Source organism: Typopeltis vanoorti, chromosome 1 (genome assembly GCF_054136105.1).
Source record: "Typopeltis vanoorti isolate ZY-2024b chromosome 1, IOZ_Tvanoo_1.0, whole genome shotgun sequence".
Classification (NCBI taxonomy): domain Eukaryota; kingdom Metazoa; phylum Arthropoda; class Arachnida; order Uropygi; family Thelyphonidae; genus Typopeltis; species Typopeltis vanoorti.
The window spans coordinates 52,761,941-52,784,487 of NC_143549.1; the positions used below are offsets into that span (position 1 = coordinate 52,761,941).

Genomic DNA, 22,547 nt, shown 5'->3' on the forward strand with positions numbered 1-22,547 from the left:
CGTCACCAGTGCTCCCCACCCACCATGGACGCCCACTACCCGGCAAACAAAGACTGCACTCAGGACTGGATGCTATACCGGCACTGCAGCAGGTCTGGGATCCCAACCCCGGACCATGGGGTGAGAGACTTACTGCAACACTGCTGACCCTTGCAGACAAGCCCACTAGCCGACTGATCCTGGCTGGGCCATCCAGGACCGCCAGTTCTTGCCAAAGTAGTGCAAGACTACCAGGTTCCCCCTTTCAGGATTTCCACACATCGCAGAAGCGCGTTGGATCCCAGTGATGATGGTCTGGAAAGAGGATAGTGAAAAGACTCAGGAGAAGTAGAGCAAAGAATACAAGAAAAGCAAAGAAAAGGAATGAAAAGGGTCAGTATCATCACTGGGAGGTCCCCTCCACCATGAACAGGTACCCCACATGGAGGGGTCAGTGCCAAAGAAGATAAAGTTGGTTCCATCAGCAGGAAAGATCATGGCATTGGTGTTTGGGATGGTAAAGGCATTTTGTTTATTATCTTGAAAAGTGTAAAACAATAACTGGGGAATATCATTCCGATCTTTTAACCAGACTAGACGAAAAAATTCGTGAGAAAAGACCCGGTTTGCAGAAAAGAAAAATCATCTTTCATCATGACAATGCACCTTTCTGCAAAGGTGTTTTGGCAATGAGAAAATTAAGGGATATGTACTATGAATTGTTAGAACATCCATCCTATTCCCCCAGATTTGGCTCCCTCTGACTTCTATCTCTTCCCAAAACCAAAATTCTTCATTGGTCAGCGTTTTTCTTCGAAAATCAAGGTGATTGCAGGTGTAGAGAGGTATTTTGCAGATCTTACTGAGAACCACTACAGGGATGGGATAATGGTGCTGGAGCATGGCTGGAATAAATGTATTAGTCTTAAGGGAGATTATGTTGAAAAATAAGTTATTTTGAAACTATAAATTCATTTTTTCATTGTTAGACCAAGAACCTTTCAGACCACCCTCATATTGAGCTAGAGCAACATGCTCTCATATAATTACTCACATAAATTAGAACAAAACAGTACAGATGGTGGCTAATAAGAGCTGAAATTATTGCTTGGAGTCCTAAAATCAATGTTTGCTGTAAAATTTGAATTTAAGTGGGCCGACCATCCAAACTCTTGAGATCAAAATTTTATTTTGATCAACCATCATAATCTTAACAATAATGGCAGCATAAAAATCCCAAGAATTTGGAAGCCACCATGTAGATTGGAATATAGCTTGTTTCTGTGTGCTTTATTTTTATTATTAAAAATTATGGAAACAATTTTTAATAATGAATTTAGGAATAGAACTAAATAACTATGGCATCACATAAAATGAACTCATATTAACAAATAACAGGACAATTTGGAAGAAAAAGTGTTGACAGGAAACTACGATGTATGAGATGCCATAATAGTGTAACAGTAATTATGTTACAATATTATGGCATCTGATAAATCTGCTGGAGGATATAATAATTATGTGACACCTCCAGGGAGTCGAGACTCATTGAGGGAGGCACCTACTCTACATCTCTGGCACTGAATCCACATCACCTACAAAACACCATCTACTGACAACCACTAGTATTTTCACAGACAATCACAAACATCCATGCCCACAGCAGGATTCGAACCTGCAGCTGTTTGGCTGGAGGGCAGATACACTAACCACTCGGCCAAACCATGCTAACAATACATCAATTTTTTTTTTTTTTTCAATATATCATTCTTCATCATCGAATACTTAATATGTACCTTCTGGAAGAGAGGGTTTACAATAAGTTATGATAGCACTACACAAAAAAACTCAGATCTTTACAATCTTCCTATTAACAATTTTCCTCCAAATTAATCTGTTATCTATCAAGACTCCAATATTATCAGATCCTATATTTTTGTCTTCTTCTGGGACTTTTTTCTCTCACTGTCATTCTAGTAAAAAAAACACTCATTTTGCTAACCTTTCCCCACCTATTCTGTTTATGTGACAATTCCTGAATGCTAACAACATCAAGTTCTTTCCCAATATACTCGTTATATGATACTGCCATCTGTGCCATCTCATGTCTGTGACTTCCGGTCATTGATCAAGTGTTTTCTTTCACCCAGCGTTCATACCCATAAGTTAAAATTGACTTGAACACTGCCTAGTATACTGCATTCTAAAAAAGTTTTGCAATATCTAAAGAATGATAATTTTGGTAAAAATGAACCCAGTGATATTCAAAATGAAAAAACATATTTATTTTTATTAATAAATTGTATTTTAGTTACTTAACTGAGCATGCCAGAGACTGCATTCTATGCTCTGAGAAACAGTACAAAGAAGGCTTTGAACTTAATATGTTTCTCTGACAGATGAAAGAGAAGAAGAAAACAAGCATAAAACTTATGTTGAACTTCTTTCTTAAATGATGCTAGTAGTTTTAAAAGCATAATTAGGACAATATGATAGATAATACATAAACAATGCGATGGCTGTAGCTGGAAAAAGTGATATTTTACAAATGAACCTATTAAAGAATAGGTAATCAAGTACAATGGATGTTTTTAATTGCAGATGGTGAATTTATCTTGTGATCAACAGTGAATCATTCTTTTTTTAGATATGGATAGGTGACCCTTACCTTATCCATTAACAAAGAGAAACAAGTTTCATAAATGCCATTTTTCTTTTCTGTTTTACATACCTATGCAATGTTACTTATTTTTAGACAGAGTAATCAGATTGATTAATGACTCCTCTTTTTACTGATTCCTTTCTTATTTCTTAGAGATGCTCAGTTTCTTAATCACGCTTCTTAAAGCCTGTTAAAACTTGCTCAGCAATGACTTTTTTTTTAATGTAACTTAGAGCTCATTTTTACTAATTACACTTGTTTATTCATCCTTGCACTCTTTCTGTCTTTTCATTTCAAAATACTGATTAAAGAATCATCTTTCACAGAACATGATTCCTCTATCAATATTTGCCAGAAATTACAATCTAAAGGCATTCAAAAACAAACATCAATACATAATCAATCATCAAAATATAATCCCTGACTCAGCTAAAATACTAGGGTGCTATATGTTATCCTTTTGTAGGTGAAGTTACTATATAAAAGCTATCAAAGAATAGTACAAAGCTGCATTTTTATAAATAAATAAAAAAATTTTATCAAAGTAGTAATATTCATATCAAAATATGAATATGAATTTATTGTTACTGTATATTATAACTAAAAAAACTTCTAAAAAGAATTCCATATTTCTTCCAGAAATAAATATTCCACATTGTGCCCTATTATATAAATTACTTAGTTATGCACAACATTTCATAATATAACACAAGAATTATTATCTTTGGATACATTTAATTTTCCCTCTTTCTCTTCAAGTTTTTTTAATTGCAGGAAAGTATTTTCCTGTCGTTTTAATTCCCACTCAGGAAGGGGTTTATTCCAGTCAGATGGTGGATGATCTCGAAGCTCCCAAACATCATTTGCCAATGATGCATTTTTTCTTGCTTGTATTCGTTGTTTTTGACTTTCTAATACTTTTATCTAAAAAAGAAAAGAAAAGAAACAAAAATATGAATGGCAGTGAATAAAATTAAAAATTATGGTTAAAAAATGTTGTGTAGAAGAGTTATCCCAACTCTTGTATCATGTATCTGTAATAACTCAGTCAGGGTAGCTTCTTTTCATATGCACCAGGCTTGTGTTTAGTGTAATATCATGAGCATGTCTTTTTGATGTCTTTCTTTAATATGTCAGGCCATTCACTGAATCTGATATAGGAAATTTATACTTAAATATAGTCTCCCTCCCAAAGAATTTGATCTTTATACAATTTATATAGTCACATTCAGAGTAAATCTAGACTCATTTTCATGAAAGAGGTGGAAAGGGTAACTGAAAAATACTAGGGTTGAGTAATAATATTTTGTATTTTATTGTATATTTTATTTCACCTTTTTACTATACGTTACTTTTATTTTTTAAATTTATATTTGTAACCAGACTATGGCTTTAGGCAACTGGAACATCTCTCTGACAGGGAAGGAGTTGGAACTGGTCGAGGAAGCCAAGCGCTACCGGCTAGACTTAGTCAGGCTTTCTTTGACCAAGAGGAGAGGCTCTGGAACTATCGACCTGGATAAGGGGTGGAAGCTCTACTACTCTGGTGTGAGCCCGACAATGTCTGCTCAGGCGGGTGTGGGGATACTCACAAGCCCCCAGCTATCAGACTGTGTTGCTGAGTGGATCCCATTGGGGGACGGGCATGTGTGCTAAGGCTTCAGATGAAAAACCATGATTTGGCTTATCAAGAACTACAAAAGATTATAGATCAAATAAACCCTTCTGATTATATTATAATAATGGGTGACTTAAATGCAAGAATAATACCTCACATAAACCTAATATTGGGCAGATAGCCCTTATGAGAGACTCAGATTACATAGAAAATGTAGGGTTAGGTTCAGAAATCGTTTTTTTTTTTTAATTATATAAACAACAATGACATACCCAACAAAAATATATTTTTATTTATTTCTTGTAATTCATGTAAGTTAAGAAAACATAAACTATGAAAGAAATATATAATATAAACTTATAAAATTACAAATTGTACGTAAACTTTATTGCACATAATAAAGTACATATTACAATCGTCATTACTGTCTTCAAAACGAATATTTCGTAGATGTTCTTTATTTATGAGTGGCCAGAAGTCGTCATCACTTGAAATCTCTTGGATTTCAAGTGATGATTTTATTAGTATAATTCTCATTGCATACTTCAGCTGGTTTAATTATCAAGAAGTCAGTAATAAGACCTTGCTTACCACTATGATGCAATTTTTTATTAAGTTCATAACATGGAGCTAAACAAATATCCAATTGTCTCGTGAATTTTCCAGAGCCCTACGTTCTGGGGTCATTATCCGTAAAATAGCTTCCTAACTTTCTTGCCAAGTCCAATCCTTCTGCTAATTTCTTTAAACTGAATTTTTTTTTAACGGATTCATCACAATCAGAATCTTTGACAGAACTTTCCCCACCATTTTGTTCGACGTCATCTATCAATTGTACCAGTTCCTCCTCACTTAGATCTATTTCCCCACCAATTAATTCACTAATTTCGTTTTCAATCATATCGCAAAAGCCCTCTATGTGGCCATTACTATAGAAATAATTTATTTTACATAAAAAAAGTATTACATATTGTATATAACTCAGAAGAAAATGAAGTGCTCAGCTTGAGAAGATCAACACACTTATGATTTTTAATGTGCTTTCCTGGCAGAAAACGAAGACAACTTTCAACAATAATTAACACTTTATAGGGTAAACAATTGATGTACATGCATGCTAAAGGATATTTCCCCTAAAATTCGCTACTCACATGCGCGAAAAGGGCAGACACAAATTTAACAAAGATAAAATTTGATTTTTAAGTCACGCGGTGAAAAAATATGACAAGATAAAGGATTACTGCAATTTGTAGACAGTGTTATATCAAAACTGCGTTGTATAAGTACCGTGCTATATGAGTGTTGCTACAATTTGTAGATCGCGTTATAGCGAAACCGCGTTGTACAAGTACCGCATTATACGAGGGTTACCTGTATAATAATAATGGGAAGAAATTAAGAGCATTCACCCTATACAACAATTATAGAATAACGAATACCTACTTTAAACATAAAGATATTCACAGATTTACCTGGCAGGCAAGAAATACAAAAAGCATCATAGACTATATAATAGTTAATATGAAATCTGGTGTCTATGATCAAATATGATCATAGACACTATAGTATACAGAGGAGCAGAGATAGAGTCAGACCACTACTTACTGGTAGGGAAAATTAAATGGAAACCAAGATGGGAGGGAAGGAAAAAACCAAAAGAAAATAGAAACACAGAACTATATAAGATTAAACTCTTAGATGATGAGAATATCAGAGGCTTGTATCAGAATAGAATTAGGGATTAGTTGAGTAAAATCGAGGAAAGTAGGACAGTGGAAGAAGAATGGTCAAACGTCAAATATATGTTAGAAAATGCTGCAAGAGAGAGTTTGGGAACAAAAAGAAAATGGATAAGACACAGAGGTCTAAGACAATGGGAAGAGATCAAACAGATAATTGAAAGAAAAAAAGATAGCATGTAGGGGGAAAAAAATTGGAGAAACATATGAAAATTTTATAGCAAAATTAGAATGGGACTGTACATTAAAAAGACCTGAAACATATAGAATTCTCAAACAAATGAATAACGATTTAAAAGAAAGAACAAAAATTGATATAATCGAACCAGAAACCCGGCAGGAGTATTTTCAGAAGTTATGGCATGATAACTCCTCGATACAAGAATTCCCCTTGAAATACAACATCAGTAATATAGATGAATTTACATATGAAGAACTACAAAACACCCTCAAACAAAGCAGAACAGGCAAGTCACCAGGAGAAGATAATATAAGCACAGAACTTATTAAATTTGCAGGTAAAGAATTTAATACTAGATTTCTAAAACTTATAAACCAAATATACAAAGAGGGAAAATCCCCAAAAAGCTGGGGGCTCTAGTGATCCCAATTTACAAAAAAAGGATAAAAAACAGATTGCAATAATTATCATGGCATCAGCCTCCTCAATACAGGTTATGAAATCTATGCAAAGATGTTAACAAACAAATTAATATCCTATATAGAATCACAGCTGGGAGAAGAACAGAACGGATTCCGTAGGGGAAGATCATGTATATTCTTGGCTTTTATTTTAAAAATAATTATAGCAAAACATAGAGAATACAATATTGAAACACACACATATAGCTTTCATTGATTATATAAAGCATTTGACAAAATTTTGAGAAATAAACTATGGGAAACTCTAAAGGAATATCACATTCCAAACCAACTATACAATGCTCTATTGAACATATACCACAATAATGAAATAGAAATAAAGCAAAATGATACCATATCTACTTGGAAACCAATAAATCTCTCAAAAAATGGAGAGAAATAAATACATGTGGCTTCTAAATTAATCAACATACAAAAATAGACATGCTACTCTTTGCTGATGATCAGATCATCTTTGGAAAGACTGAAGATGAATTACAGAAATTAATCTATAATTTAAATAATATTACAACAATATGGCCTGGAAATATCAACAGAGAAAACTAAAGTCATGGCTTTTCATGGAGGTAACCCTGTCAGAAGTAAAACAGTAATAAATAATAAAATAATTGAACAAGTTAATAATTTCAAATACCTAGGCTGTAAACTATCTTACATAAATGAAATAGATATTGATTTTAAGATGACAAACTTTATAAAAATCACTGGAGTAATTAACAGAACCTTTAAACTTAACTGTGCACAGAAACACACAAGACTTAGAGTCTACAAAACAATAGCCAAACCTACACTATTATATGGAAGTGAGATATGACCTTTGGAGAAAGATATTCAGAGAATTCAGACAGCAGGAATGAAATTCCTTAGAAAAACAGAAAAACTAACCCTATGACATAAAAAAAGAAATAGTGAAATAATTAAAAATCTTAAAATTAATTCCATAACAGACTAAGTGATTAAATATATAGGAAAAACTGGCTAGACCATACAGCAAGAATGCAGAGAGAAAGACTACCGGAAAAGATCTTAACATATAAGCCTATAATACAGGAGTATTAACTCTTTATTCTAATTAGCAGTGCGCTTTTGTTTTCGTAACCTTTCTTACTTATTCTATTGTGTACTATGTTTATCCACCTTTCGTATTTACTAGGAACAAGAAATAGGGGACGACCAAGAAGAAGGAGATGGACTGAGTCCGAAACAGGCCACTTAGCCTAGAACCTGGATAGAAAGAAGAAGAAGAAATATGGTATGAAATCAGCAATAAAAATACAAAGGGAATGAAATTATGCAGAAACATTGAAAACATCAGCTGCATCCTAAATGGAGAACAAGAGAATGGAGAACCAATAGAACAAATAAAACATTGCAGTTATTTAGGGCACAATTATTTAATGAAGATGGCAAATTAAATATGAAAATAAAGAACAGAATTAAGAAAGCTGATAGGATAGTGTAACGAATGAAGGTCTAATGTCCTAATGCGTTATTGTAGATGAGGATATTAACTCTTTATTCTAATTAGCAGTGTGCTTTTGCAACCTTCCTTACTTATTCTATTGCGTACTATGTTTATCCATCTTTCGTATTTATTGGTCGTATTCCTATGAACACTGGAAAATTTATTTGTTGAGAGTGCCCCACCAGTATTTCAATATCGGCATAAGACTTAGTAATATGTCTGGTAGATCTCTCTCTCTTACTTACTAGCATAAATTCCTTCAATAAAGTTTACATAAACAGTCGTGGTTCTAAAGTACTTAAACTACACTTTTATGTCCTTATTTAATTTGCCATCTTCACTAAAAATTGTGCCTAAATAGCTGAAATAGTTTACTTGTTCTATTGGTTCTCCATTTAGGATAACCTATAGAACACTGTCTTTAGCACACATAGAAACTATAGAACACAGCGAATGTTTTCAATGTTTCTGTATATTTTCATTCTCTTTGTATTTTTATTGCTGATTTTCATACCTAATTTATTACAATGGTTATTCAATTTAGTCAGGGAATCTTGCAGACTTGTACTGGATTTATTCAGAATAACATCATCTGCATAAAGTAAAGTGCTAAGATTAACATTGCCAATTTTAATATCAGATTTTATACCACTTCGCTTCATAATGTGATCCACAGAGATAACAAACAACAGTGAAGATAATGTGCACCCTTGTCACATACGTCATTTAACATCAAACAATCTTCTTGTAGCTCCTTCAATTCTAACAGCTGACTTATAGCTCAAATAGAGAATATGTGCTGTTGGATATAATGTCCCATTTACAGCATATAACTGCAGTGTAAGAGATGGCACCCTGTGCCTTTTCAAGGTTACAAAACTTAAATACAAATCCATATTATATTTCCAAGATTTCTGAACTATCTGCCTTAAAGTGAAAATCTGATCCTCACAGCTTCTATTTGGTTCTGAATCCAGATTGTTCTTAACCAGGCTTTCTTTCCACAAGTTTTCAGTCATTTCTTGAATTTACTTGCATAAATCTCACCAGGAACATTCATTAGGGAAATACCTCTGTAATTCTCACATTATTTTTATAGATGGGTACTATGAAAGCTCTGCTTCAATCATCTAGAATTTCGTCTTCTGAATTATGCAATGCAGCCAATATAAAACTTTTATATCTCCATATCTGAGCATATCTGGTCAAATTCATCTACTCCAGCTGGCTTCCCATATTTTGGGTTTTTGATGGTTTTCTCCCCTTTCATAATGTGATCCACAGAGATATCAAACACTCAACAGGAAAAATTGATAATTGTTTCTGTTGAGTGTTTTCGACCACTGCGAAGGCTCTGCTTGTTTCATTTAGCAATTTTTCAAATCAATTACACCAGATATTTAGAATATCTTTTTCAGTTTTCATGTCACCTTTATCATCTTTGATTCCTTTTAGATAACTTTTTCCTCTATTTTTAAGCTTTTTTGATAACTACCAGAATATTTTCCCAACTTTCTGATATTTATTTTTTACGTTAGTTTTGAGCAGGATAAAATTGAATTTCATATTGAAAAGAATAACATGTAAGAAAGTTTTAAAGCGAATAAAAGCTGAGCAGCTCTCAGATGTGAACTGTAGACTAAAATAAAGACTATTGAAGAAAAAATGAAAGAATTTGAAAACAGCAACCAAACCTTGGAGATTCAGTGACAAGCCTTAAAGAAAACACTGATTGATTCAGCCAGAGAGGCATGTGGTGAGGATGTCTGCAATGATAGAAAAATCAGAACTCCAAGGTGGACACAGGAAATTAAAGAGACAGTGAAGGAAAAGAAGAAAGCATAACAAAAGTTTCTGGCCGCGGTATGACAGTGAAATGTTTAAAAGGAGGGCCATAATTGCGAATGACATTATGCGTGAGTTATGTATGACGAGTAGTGTGGAATTTGTGGATGTGTGGAGTGAGTTCGATGGGCGAAATGATCTATATAAGATGGATGGCTTGCATTTGAATGGTTACGGTGTAAGGAGACTTGAGAAAGTGTTGCTGAATGTGCAAATTCAGGGAAACTAGATTTATTAAGGGGGGGGGGGTAGATATACAGTCCTTAGGGAGGCAGTTGAATGTATGAATGAATATAATATGCCCGAGCGAATATGGACAACAAATCAGAGTGGGATAATTAATATAAGGCATCAAGGTAGGGTTATTGCTAATGGGGGGTCTTAAATTCATGTACACTAATGCTAGGAGTATTAGGAATAAGAAGGAAGAGTTTTTGGCCATGGTTGGCACTTCCAGACCACAGGTTATTGGTAATAGTGAATCATGGCTGACTGTAGATGATAGAGCTAGTGGGATTGAATGTGATGGATATAGTGTGTTCAGGAATGACAGGGAGAATAAAATGGGGGGAGGAGTATTGTTGATGATAGCTGATGAACTACAGCCAAGGAGAATAGAAGTTGAATTGCAGGATAGAGAAAAGAGCACATTTGAGGCCATTTGGTGTGAGATTGTGGCTAGCAGAACTAAATATACAATTGGGTGCTGCTATAGACCAGGTGATGGAAAAGATGGTGGTGACAATATGCATAAGCAAATAGAAGAAATGAGTGGAAGGAGGGTAATTATTATGGGAGATTTCAACTATGGTCGCATTGATTGGAGTGAGGAGAGGACACACGGGAGGAAGGAATTGGATTTTATGTGGTTATTAAGGGATAACTATCTGCAACAGCATGTAATGGAAAATACTAGGGGTCAGAGAGTGCTTGACCTAGTAATTACATCTGAGGATTTGGCTGTAACAAATATGACCACATTGCCACCAATTGGTGAGAGTGATCATAGGGTCTTGACTTGGGAGGTGGCTAAAGGTGTGGAATTTTCAATTAAGACAAGGTACATGTGGAATTATCGGGCTGCAAAGTATGACAAGCTTAGGAGTTTGATTGGTTCAGTGCCATGGCATGTACAACTGCATGGACTAGAAGTTGATAGTGCATGGGAGGCAGTTAAGAATTGTTTGCATGAAGCAATGGCTGACTGTATACCTAGAGTCAGAATAATAAATCAAGTAGGGGTTAAATGGATTAATTACACCATTAAGCTTGAGCTGCAAAAAAAGAAACAACTATGGAGGGAATTTAAGGAGAAAGGTGACCGGCAGGCACACGAACGGTATAAAGCGCAGGCCAGAAAGGTAACAAGTGTTGTAAGAAAAGCAAAAAAGAATTACGAAAGAATATTGGCCATGCAAGCTAAAGAGAATCCTAAACAGTTTTTTAGATATGTAGCAAGTAAAAGGAAAAATGTAAATGGCAGAATGATTTTAAAGAATGCCGATGGTAGGGAGGTAACTGAATCAGTTGATATAGTTGAGTTACTGAGTGAGCACTTTGCAAGAATATATCATCCAGGTGGTGACATTGAAGAAACGAATAAACCAGTAGATTACACAGGAATTGTGGTGAATGAAGTAGAGGTGAGTAGTCTATTGCATAACCTCAATGTCAATACATCTGTGGGATTGGTTGGTATACCAGCTCGTGTCGTACGAGAAGCAGCTAAAGAATTGTCAGTACCCTTGACCATTTTGTTTAATTTGAGTCTCAGGTCTTGGTTAGTCCTGAGGGGGTGGAAAGAGGGGAAAACAGTTCCACTGCATAAAGGTGGTTCCAAGACTGCTGTTGTAAATTACCGACCAATTAGCATATCAGGAATCATTGTCATGGTCTTAGAGAAATTAGTCAAGAAAAGAATACAGGATTGGATAGATGAAAATGGGATATTGTGTGCGGGACAACATGGTTTTGTGAAGGGTAGATCATGCCTCAGTAACTTGCTCACGTTTTATAACACAGTGACGGCTGAACTGGATAGGGGTAATGGGTTTACAGTGATACTACTGGACCTTGCCAAGGCCTTTGACAGGATACCACATGGAACCCTAATCAGTAAACTGGAACAGATGGCGATAGATATAGGTTTGGTGAGATGGATAGGAGGGTGGTTGAAGGAGAGATACCAGAGAGTGGAGTCTAAAAGACGGCTTGTGACTAGTGGTGTGCCGCAGGGCTCTGTTCTTTGACCACTGCTTTTCAATTTGTTCATCAATGATATAGGAAAGGATCTGAGAGGAAGTGTTCACTTGTTTGCTGATGATGCAAAGTTGGGTAGAGCAATTGTGAATGCACAGGATGTCGAAATTTTACAGGATGATTTGGATAGTTTGGAGGACTGGGCTAGGAAATATGGATGTCAATTTAATGTGGCAAAGCGTAAGGTTATGCACTTTGGGGTGAAAAGAATAGCAGCAGTATATCGCATTGGTGGAACCATACTCCAGGAGATTGATGAGGCCAGGGATTTGGGAGTGTTGGTGGATAGGGAATTGAAGTTTAGGGGGCACATTGCAAAAGTGACTAAATCAGCTCATCAAATCACTTGGCTTCTGAAAAATACTTTAACGTGCAGAGACAAACAAGTTGTTGTTCCTCTGTATCAAGCCTTGATAAGACCCCATCTGGACTACTGTGCCCAGTTATGGGCACCAGGGTTTCTTCGTGATGGGGAGGAAGTGAAGAGAATCCAGAGACGAGTGACCAAGATGATAGCAGGTCTGTGGAATGAACCTTATGAGAATAGGTTGAAGATTTGTGGGTTGCGGAGATTGGACGATAGGCGAAGGAGGGGTGATATGATTGAGACATTCAAATTACTGAAGGGTTTCTATAAGATTGATACAGAAGATATTTTTGAAAGTATGAGTGGTGGTGGGAGGACTAGGGGCCATGCATGGAAGCTGGGCAAGAGCGTGGTTGACAAGGGTGTTAGAGCTAGGTTTTTTACTTGGAGAGTGGTGAATGAGTGGAATAAGCTTCCAGAGTCTGTTGTGGGTGCTACGACCGTGAATGAGTTCAAGGCAAGGTATGATAGATACTGTGTCAATGTCGAATAGTTGTTCTTGACATGATGTTAGGGCCTCCCTCGATGAGTCTGTCGACTCCTTGGAGTTGCCCGGAACAATAATAATAATAATAATAATATTATGAAGGAAAGTGGTATTAAACATGACATCAAAATTGGAGATGTTAATGTCAGCTCTTTGCTTTATGCGGATGATGTTATACTTCTAAATAAATCCGCTAAAACTGCAGGATTCTCTGACTAAATTGAATAGCTGTTGTAATAGATATGGTATGAAGGTCAGCAATAAAAAGACAAAGACAATGAAAATAGGCAGAATCATTGAAAATGTCAACTGCGTTGTGAATGGAGAACCTGTGCAACAAGTGTAACATTTCAGCTACTTAGGCACGATTTTTACTGAAGATGGTAAATTAAATATAGAAATAGACAACAGAATCAACAAAGCTGGTATGGTAGGAAGTCATTTGAATAAATTCATATGGAATAAGAGAGAAATTAGTCGGAACATTAAATTAGCTGTATACAAGACAGTGTTCAAACCAGTTTTAACTTATGGATCTGAGAGCTGGGTCAGAAGTAAAACACTTGACCAAAGACTAGAGACTGCAGATATGAGAGTCCTGAGAAAGATTATAGGTGCGAACAGATGGCATCAATGGCAATATCATATTAAAAATGAGGATAGTAGGAAAGAACTTGACATTGTCAACATCCAGGAATGCATTAGCAGAGCTAATCTCAGGTGGTATGGTCACTTAAACAGAATGGGCGAAGAAAGATTAGCAAAACAAGTGTTCTCTGCCAGGTTGGCAGCAAAACGACCCAGAGGAATACCAAGATATAGGTGGATTGATTTGGTACAAAGTGCCTTAGACGATAGAAATATAAGATCTGATAATGTTGGAGTCTTGACAAGTAACAGACTGATTTGGAGGAAAATTGCAGATAGGAAGTTAGTAATGATGTAATTTTTTTCATGTAGTACAATCATATCCTGTACACCCCTTGAGGGTACTTGGCAGGAATTTGATGATGATGATGATGATGAGGTTAAAAGTTACTTGACAATAACAGGACATTAAGCATATCACATGAGAGAGAGAGAGAGTATGTGTGTGTGTGTGTGTGTGTGTGTGAGAGTGAGTGAGTGAGTGATACTATCACAGAACATGGAATCAAAAGACACACAAATTCATGTGTATTTAATATGAAAGCACTTACAAAACAATCCTTATCTTGGTTCTTTCTCCATCTTAAACAATTCTGATAATCTGTATTCCACTGTGTACAGTCTAGTGTCTTCCCATAAATAAAATATTGGTGAAAACGAGCTCTAATACCTAAGAAATAAAATACAGTACAATACTTATTGTAAAAAAGATACACTGATAATGCTAAACATATAGATTATCTTCTTCAGGGCCATCACCAGATTAGATTGCACCCTGAGGCAAACAATTAAATATCATCCCTGATGGATTATAAGACAAAAATTTAAGAAAATCTCCAATTGCTATTTTGTTTTTATTACAAGAGAAACATTAATTCAAAATGATTACATAATAATATTAATTAAATGTTTGCTCTACGGGGATATATCGGAATAAAACTGTTTATTGTGCTCTTCTAAATTTAAATTATAAGCTATGTCAGCCGCTATCGATATAGTTGCTAGAACAACCAATCATTCTTGGGTTATTGCTGTTCGCAAATAATTTTTATCAGTTTAAGCTTCGAAAAACTTCTTTCCACACTTGCTATGCTAACAGGATCTAGGAGTTTAAATTAATTTAAATTAATTAACGTTCAAATTTTTTTTCTTAATAATGATTCCATGCATAATAATGCACAGCCGAAAACTGCCACATGTCCCCCCCCCTGAAGACCTTTCACGTATCCCCTAGGGGTACACGTACCACACTTTGAGAAACACTGATCTAATAAGTAGGTTCTAAAATGTTCAGTTTTCTTTATTATTAAAATATAATAAGCACATAAACTAAAACTAAATGGCGTATATTTGTAAAATATCTTGCCTTAATACAGTGCCTACCACAATATGGCTGAACGAGTGCCCTTATTAAGTGGTGCCGTGAGGCACGCTGCCCCTATGCTATACCCTGTCGATGGTACAAATCTTCTCAACTTGTTAAGCTTAATGCATCTCAAGAAAGAACTTCACATCAACCTAATTAATGCTATCACAGGACATGGAATCAAAAGACTCATTATGGAAAGTCTACTTTCTCATTCAAAAACAATAATATGCGGACAAATTAAAGCAACTTGGAGAGCCTTGTGGATAGAAGAAAGAGAAGGGATCCAATTCACAGTTTCTGCACCCACCACACTTTCAGGCAATGCATTCCACTTACAACCACTCATTATGCAAAGAACCTGTTTCTCATTCATTCTCTTGCTCACACTCTCCAGGGATGGCTTCATGGAAAATCTCTACAATCCTTCACCAACTTATCATATGTAGCCTAATCAAGGCCTTATAAGAGAAACATAACCTCTTTGCTTCTCCTCATCATATTGATATGTCTGGCCATATCATCAATATGACCACATCTGGATTACTGTGCTCAGGGCTGGTCACCTGGTTTATTTGAGGATGTGGTGAAGAGGATTCACAGGTGAGTGGTCTGTGGAATGTTCCCTATGAGAATAAATTGAGAGTTTGTAAATTGCAAAAGTTGGTTAATAGGTGAAAAAAAAGGGGACGGGGGTTATGGCAGAAATATTTAAGTTACTTAAAAGATTGATGCATGGGAAATGTTTCAGCACTTGGCTAGAAGGAGTAGAACAAGAGGTTATTCCTGGAATTTGGGTAAGAGTGGTTAGCAAGAGTATAAAGACTAGATATTTCACTTGAAGAGTGGCGAATGAATGGAATGGGTTACCTGAGTCACTTGTAAGTGTTTTGTCTGTTAATGGTTTCAAGGAGAGGTAAGATACATGTTGTGTTGATAGTTTGGGAGGACTCCATGGAGGTGCCTATGCAATAATAATAATTATCATAATCCAGTGTAATGTTCTTACAATTTTAATAACATGACCTCTAAACCTCAAGTCACTGTCCTCTATCACTCCCAGATCTCTCATCTCTTTTATCACCTTCAAAATTTCCCTATTTATTGTACATATATAAATACATACTCTGTATCCCAACCTTGCCTACCAAATTTCATGACCTTACATGCTACAACATTCAACTGATAGCTGCACTCAGTTATCCACTTACATAGTCTACTGAGATCCTCTTATAAGGCAGCAACATCTGCTCTGCTCCTCCCAAATTTGTATTATCGGCAAACAGCTACATATCTCCAGTTAAGCCTGTCCCAATATCATTAATATAAGAGCTAATAATGGATCCAAAACAGCATAGCACTCAGGTAATGGCCTTCCTTTTTTTTTTAGGTTACACCCCCATCCACCCCATATGCAACCCATTGATATCTGACTGTCAGTCAGATATCAATGGGTTGCATATGGGGTGGATGGGGGTGTAGCCCAAAATATCCAACTATCCAACTCACATCACATATCCAACTAATTAGGCTCTTATCCAATCCCATTCATTTCAATTTAGTTACCAGCAAGTCAGACTGAAATCTATCCAAAGCCTCTGAAAAAAATCTAAGTATACCATTATATATGCAACTCCCTTATCCTGTGAATTGGTCACTGTATAAAGGAGATGCATATAATACATTGTAATAAAAAAAATAAAATAAAATAAAATAAAAAAGATGGCTAAAACAGCTGCCCATCATAGAGACCACTACTATCAACCCAATTCTGAATCCCATTGTCACCAATCTCTCTAACGTCTTAAACAGACTCCATAACAGAGTGGCTTTCAACTTCTAGTCTGTTATATCCTCCCTTTTGTGAAATGGAACAATTTTTTCCACTTTCCATTCCAGTAGGATTTGCTCAGTTGCAAGACTCATGTTAAACAGGTAGGCAAACAGCGCTGTCAATTCTCTAGAATAAATTCTTTGTGCAATACATGGTATTCAAACCTAGCTCTTTCCCAACTGAGGAACAAAGGCTCTCAAGATAACATAATATATTGATACATAATTTTCAAAAATTAAATTTTAAAAAAAAAATTTTTAATGTATACTCTGCATCCCTACCAAATTTCAAGACTCTGCACTTCACAACATGAAATTAATAGTTCTAATTATTTGCCCACTCACATTAGTCTATTCAGATCCTCCTGCAAGGCTATAGTGTCTGCTCTACTTCTCATAGTCCTTCCCAACTTTGCCTCATTAGTGAACAGCTTCACATTTCCAGTTAAGCCAGTCCCAATGTCATTAATATACAAGTTAAACAATAATGGTCCCAAAACAAATCCCTGTGGCACTCCACTAGTGATCTTCCTTTTTTTTTTTTTGTGATACCACTCCATATACAACCTATTAATACTTGTCAGACAGCCAGTCAGCTATCCAACTTATTAGTCTGTTATCTAATCCCAACTGTTTCAGTTTAGCTACTAGACTGTCATCAAAGGCCTTTGAAAATTCCAAGTACACCACGATTTATGCATCTTTATCGAGGAAATCTGTCAACTTGTTGATACGTAAGCAGATTGCTGAAACATGACATTCCCCTAATAAACCATGCTGACTATCATAAGGAATACTGCTATTATCAACCCACTTCTGAATTCTAGTCTTCAACTTCTCTAAGATAGGGTGACCAGATTTTCAAAACAAAAAAAAGGGACATTTTGAATTTTTCAGCAATTAAAAAAAGGGACAAAAACAGGAGACATTTCTGGTATGCACTACATAAAAATGGAATAACATATAATTACAGTGCACAGAACTGAAGTGTGCATTATAATTATGGAGTACCAGTATTATCATTATTATCATATTTATATGAAGGCATTATTTCTTCTAAAAGTGTTGGTTCTTTCAAGATGCCCTCATAAAAGTCAATACAGAAATGTCAAAGTGTGTCTTGATCACAATTATTACTTTCACAGTCTTGGTGTTGAAGTGGTTCTTTTCATTAGACCACAACGAGCTCATGAGAGAAAAAATTCTCTCTACAACTGTGTTTGCTCCTGAGATTGCCATAACAAATGCAACAACTGACAGTATGTTTTTTTTCTTGGAGCGCCTTAAACATGTCACACCACTTTTTGTCCACTTCAGCGTTTGTGTCCTTCCATTCTTCCATCTTGGAGTTCACAACATTATTTATATGGCTGACTTCATCAAATAATTCATCTTCATCAACAGTATTGAATAGTTTGCTGTCAACATCACTGATTGCTTTTAGGCTGCTTGCAAATTCAGCCCAAGTTAGTGGAGTTTGAACTTAATCCAGTGAAATGCTGTCAACGGTGGGAAATAATAAGTCCATTTGCTAAAATATTCAAGGAAATTCTCGTAGACAGGCTGAAACGTTTAAGCCTGTCTACGAAAATTACTATCATCCACGGAGATTCCATCGCACGCAAGGCCCGCCAATACGGTAAAATGAAGCTGAAGCTATCAAGACAACTGAATCGTCTGACTTACCTAAAATGCTGCCAGGTTAATCAGGTAATCCCAAATTGTGTTAAATTCAAGCACCATTTCTTTTCACAAAAGGCTCTCTGAATTTATAACCGAGCGAGCCAAGCTTTGCTATGAGAACATATTGCCGCACACGCATTCTCCTAGCTGACTAATACACCTATTCAGGTGCTTGAAGGAGAGCTTTCCAGCACATTAAATCACAAGCTTTGGTCAATTTTATATGACATCTCGTGCACTGCGACAGATAAAGAATTTGAGGAAAATACAGGGTCGACATATCAAGAAATTTGAGAAATTAAAAAAGAACTCGACTTCCGAACCAAAACTTCCAACCAACATGGTAGTCAACCCTTCTTCAGTTACTCTAAAGCCTGAAGCACTCAACATGCCTTCACGTGGCCATAACTCCACCATTGCTACCAGAAAATTACCGGCTGAGGATATTATGATCCAAATTGAACACGGAATCCGTCACCTTCCAAACCACATCGCCAACAATATTTGATTGGATGCAGCTTGTGTTCTCTCCAAAGCAAGACCACCAAAAACCAACTTATCCAATAAGGAATATAAAGCACTGCAGGAAATGAGGAAAAACATGGAAATAATAATCACCAAAGCGGATAAAGGAAATGCCACCATAGTACTCAACCAAACGGACTACACAGGTAAGCTTAATGCTCTATTATTGGATCGGGCTACTTGCCTCCCTAATGAATACAATCCCACCAACTCACAAATTAGAAAACTCCACAGGCTCCTTAAGAAGGTCACTTCTTGGCCTGTAGAAGTTACTAACAAATTAAAACCGTATAACTCTATACCCCCCCCCCCCATATATATGGACTCCCAAAAATACATAAAGAAAATGTGCCATTATGTCCCATAGTGCATCGCTTTGATTCCCCCACATACAAATTAGCTAAACATTTGGCCAAAGCACTCACACACTATACTGGCAACACACCATCACACATAAAAAACTTACCCACTTCAAAGCCAGCATAGAAAACCTTACTCTCCAACATACCGACATAATGGTCAGTTTTGACGTCTCCTTCTTATTCACAAATGTCCCACTCAAGGAAACCTCAGAGTTAATCCAAGTTAAATGTCCTCCCAATATCTCAGCCCTATTTCAGTTCACAATGAATTCAGGCTATTTTGTTTGGCAGAGAAAATTCTACAAACAAATAGAGGGACAGCCATGGTTTCACCACTCTCCCCACCCTTGGCCAATTTCTTTATGGAGACCTTCGAAGAGAAAACCTTAAACTCTATCCCACAAAAACCTACCATATGGCTTCGCTACGTTGATGATGTGTTCACTATTTGGCCACATGGCTCTGATACACTCCTCTCCTTCTTAACATATTTAAACAACCAACACCCCAGAATTAAGTTCACCCTGGAAAAAGAGGAAAACAACAGCCTCCCTTTCCTAGACACACTAGTCACCTGCCAGCCTGATGGAACCTGGTTTTCTCAGTTTATAGAAAACCCACCCATACAGATACATTCAGCAACAATTTCCCCCCCCCCCCCCACAGCAATATTTAGTTGTTAAGACACTATACAACAGGGCTAAACTAATCTGTTCAAATGACAATGCCCTAACCAATGAACTAAATCATATCCTTAACACTTTCTCAGCCAATGGCTAAGAAAGCCATTGGCTGAGAAACCCCCCCCCCAAAAAAATATCCAAAAAATATTTAAACCGGTAAACCACAACTCCCCCCCCCTCACAACAAGGATTACTCTAAATCCATCACCATTCCCTACATCCGAGGCACCTCGCAAAAAAATTACTAAAATCTTAAAAAAAAACATGACTTGAACTCTTGTTACAGACCTGATAGAAAATTGGCATCTCTTATTCGCTCCACTAAAGACCCCACTCCCCCCCCCAGACCTACTTGGTGTATACCAGGTCCCTTGCAGCTGTAAGTTGTCCTACTTTAGCCAAACAGGCAGGACAGCGAATATCAGAATTTCAGAACACAAGGACTACATCTGGTTTCACCAGTACAGCCACTCTGGTCTTGCAGACCATGCTCTGGATACACGCCACAGAATACGGTGGAAGAAAGCCACAACAATACACCGTAGCAAGTTCAAATTTGAAAGACTATTCATGGAATCAGCCTCAGCCCTAAGAAACATGCCAAACTTCAACAAATTTGGTTGCATGAGACTGCCCCAAATTTGGGAGGCTTACATCAGGAGACCTTCAGCCCAATGGCCAAGAATTCCTACATAGCCTGCTGGGGGGGGGGGGGGGAGGGAACCATCAGGACTTTTAGTTGAAAACTGAACAATACACAGTACATTGCAACTTGTTTGTTGTTTCATCATCTTTCAAGAAGAGATATTCTTCTTTTAAATTCCGAGTGAAACTACACTTCCTTTTCGGCATGATAAAATCTGGATGAAATATCACCACTCACAATATATATACTCACTTTAACTTTCACAATTACTAAACAGACCAGCATAAGAAGCACAAAACAATGGTATGGTAGAAAAAGTAACCTTGTTACTGCCGGGATGCAGCAGTGCTGCCACTGGTTACAGCATTTTCATCTTATTGCAGATGAGAGAGAGAGAGAGAGAGAGAGAGTGCGTTCATAATGGTTGATGATCCTCATAGCATGCATGTTTTCAATATCAAGCTATAACACCAGCAGAGACATTATCCTTTCCATATTCAAACATACAAGAATGATGTCATACTACGAATTCAAAAAAGGAACAAAACAGGATTAAAGTTAATAAAAAAGGGACAATTAACATCTCGTTAAGGTTTTGTTGGGACAACAAGACCAGAGTCTAAAAATGGGGACAATCCCATTAAAAAAGGGACGTCTGGTCACCCTACTCTAATACCTAAACAACTCCAGACACACAGATAGGCCAATAATGTGTAGTCTGAGTCTTATTCTCCCCCCCCCCCCTTGTGAATTATATATCACTTCTCCATGCACAATAACTGGAATAATTTGTGCAATGTGGAATAATTTTTCCCACCTTCCATTCCTCTGGGACTCAAGTTAAGCAGCTGTACCAAGGGTACCATTAATTCCACACAGCATTCCCTCAAAACATGTGCGTGGTTTACTCACAATATCATATAAAAGGGGGGGGGACCTGGAAAGTTCTGATAAACACCTATAACAAAAATTAAATTAAAGTAACTGATATAATCACAAGACAGGACATACTAGTACTGCCAGAGTTATGAAAGTGACTTATGTTCTTATATCCTCATATGTTCTTTCTAATGGTTATATTTTGCTTTAATATAATTTTTGTTCTAGGTGTTTATCAGAACTTTCCAGGTTCTAATAAACATATTAAAATATATCATTTTTGTTCTAGGTGTTTATCAGAACTTTCCAGAGACCCCCCACCCTCATACTCCGTGCACCTAAAAGATTAGTCCCTCCTCTGCAACACCCTGTACACTCCAGCTTCTCCTGAGGTTAACATCATGAGGATGAAATACACTGATAAACTGATCATTGGATAATTCAACTATATTCTCTGTGCTGATTTCGAATCTGCCAGTGTCATCAACTAGCATTATCTTCCCATATCATTTTCTAGGACTTTTCTTCTTAGCTTGACTGGCTAACTTCTTCTCATACTGCACTTTTGCTGCCTTTACCATCCTAGCCTGCATTTTGCACCTTATGAGACCATGTAACTTATAATAATTATTATTATCAACATTCACCTTGTGTTGCCTCCTTCCAGATTTCATGCTTAATCTCTTCATTCATTCATTCATTTTGCTCCTACCTTATTTAGTCTTTTCACCTTTGGGATATTCTCAGACATTGCTGCTGCTGCTAAATAGCTCTTCATCAATGTTCACACAGCATCTATACCTTCCCAGTCAACTCCTCTTTCCATGCTGTAGCTACC

General features: G+C 36.5%; 1 protein-coding gene across 1 annotated transcript in view; it reads right to left on the minus strand.

Moving 5' to 3' along the window:
- Window positions 1-3,202: 3,202 nt before the first annotated feature.
- LOC150109974 (synaptic plasticity regulator PANTS) overlaps window positions 3,203-22,547 on the minus strand; it is a 38,478-nt gene continuing 19,133 nt past the window's right edge. Inside the window, exons 3-4 of the mRNA XM_090416152.1 lie at window positions 14,284-14,402; window positions 3,203-3,565 (exon numbers count right to left, since the gene is read on the minus strand). Coding sequence (XP_090272278.1) covers window positions 3,338-3,565; window positions 14,284-14,402 — 347 coding nt within the window. The 3' untranslated portion in view covers window positions 3,203-3,337. The remainder of the gene's footprint in view (window positions 3,566-14,283; window positions 14,403-22,547) is intronic.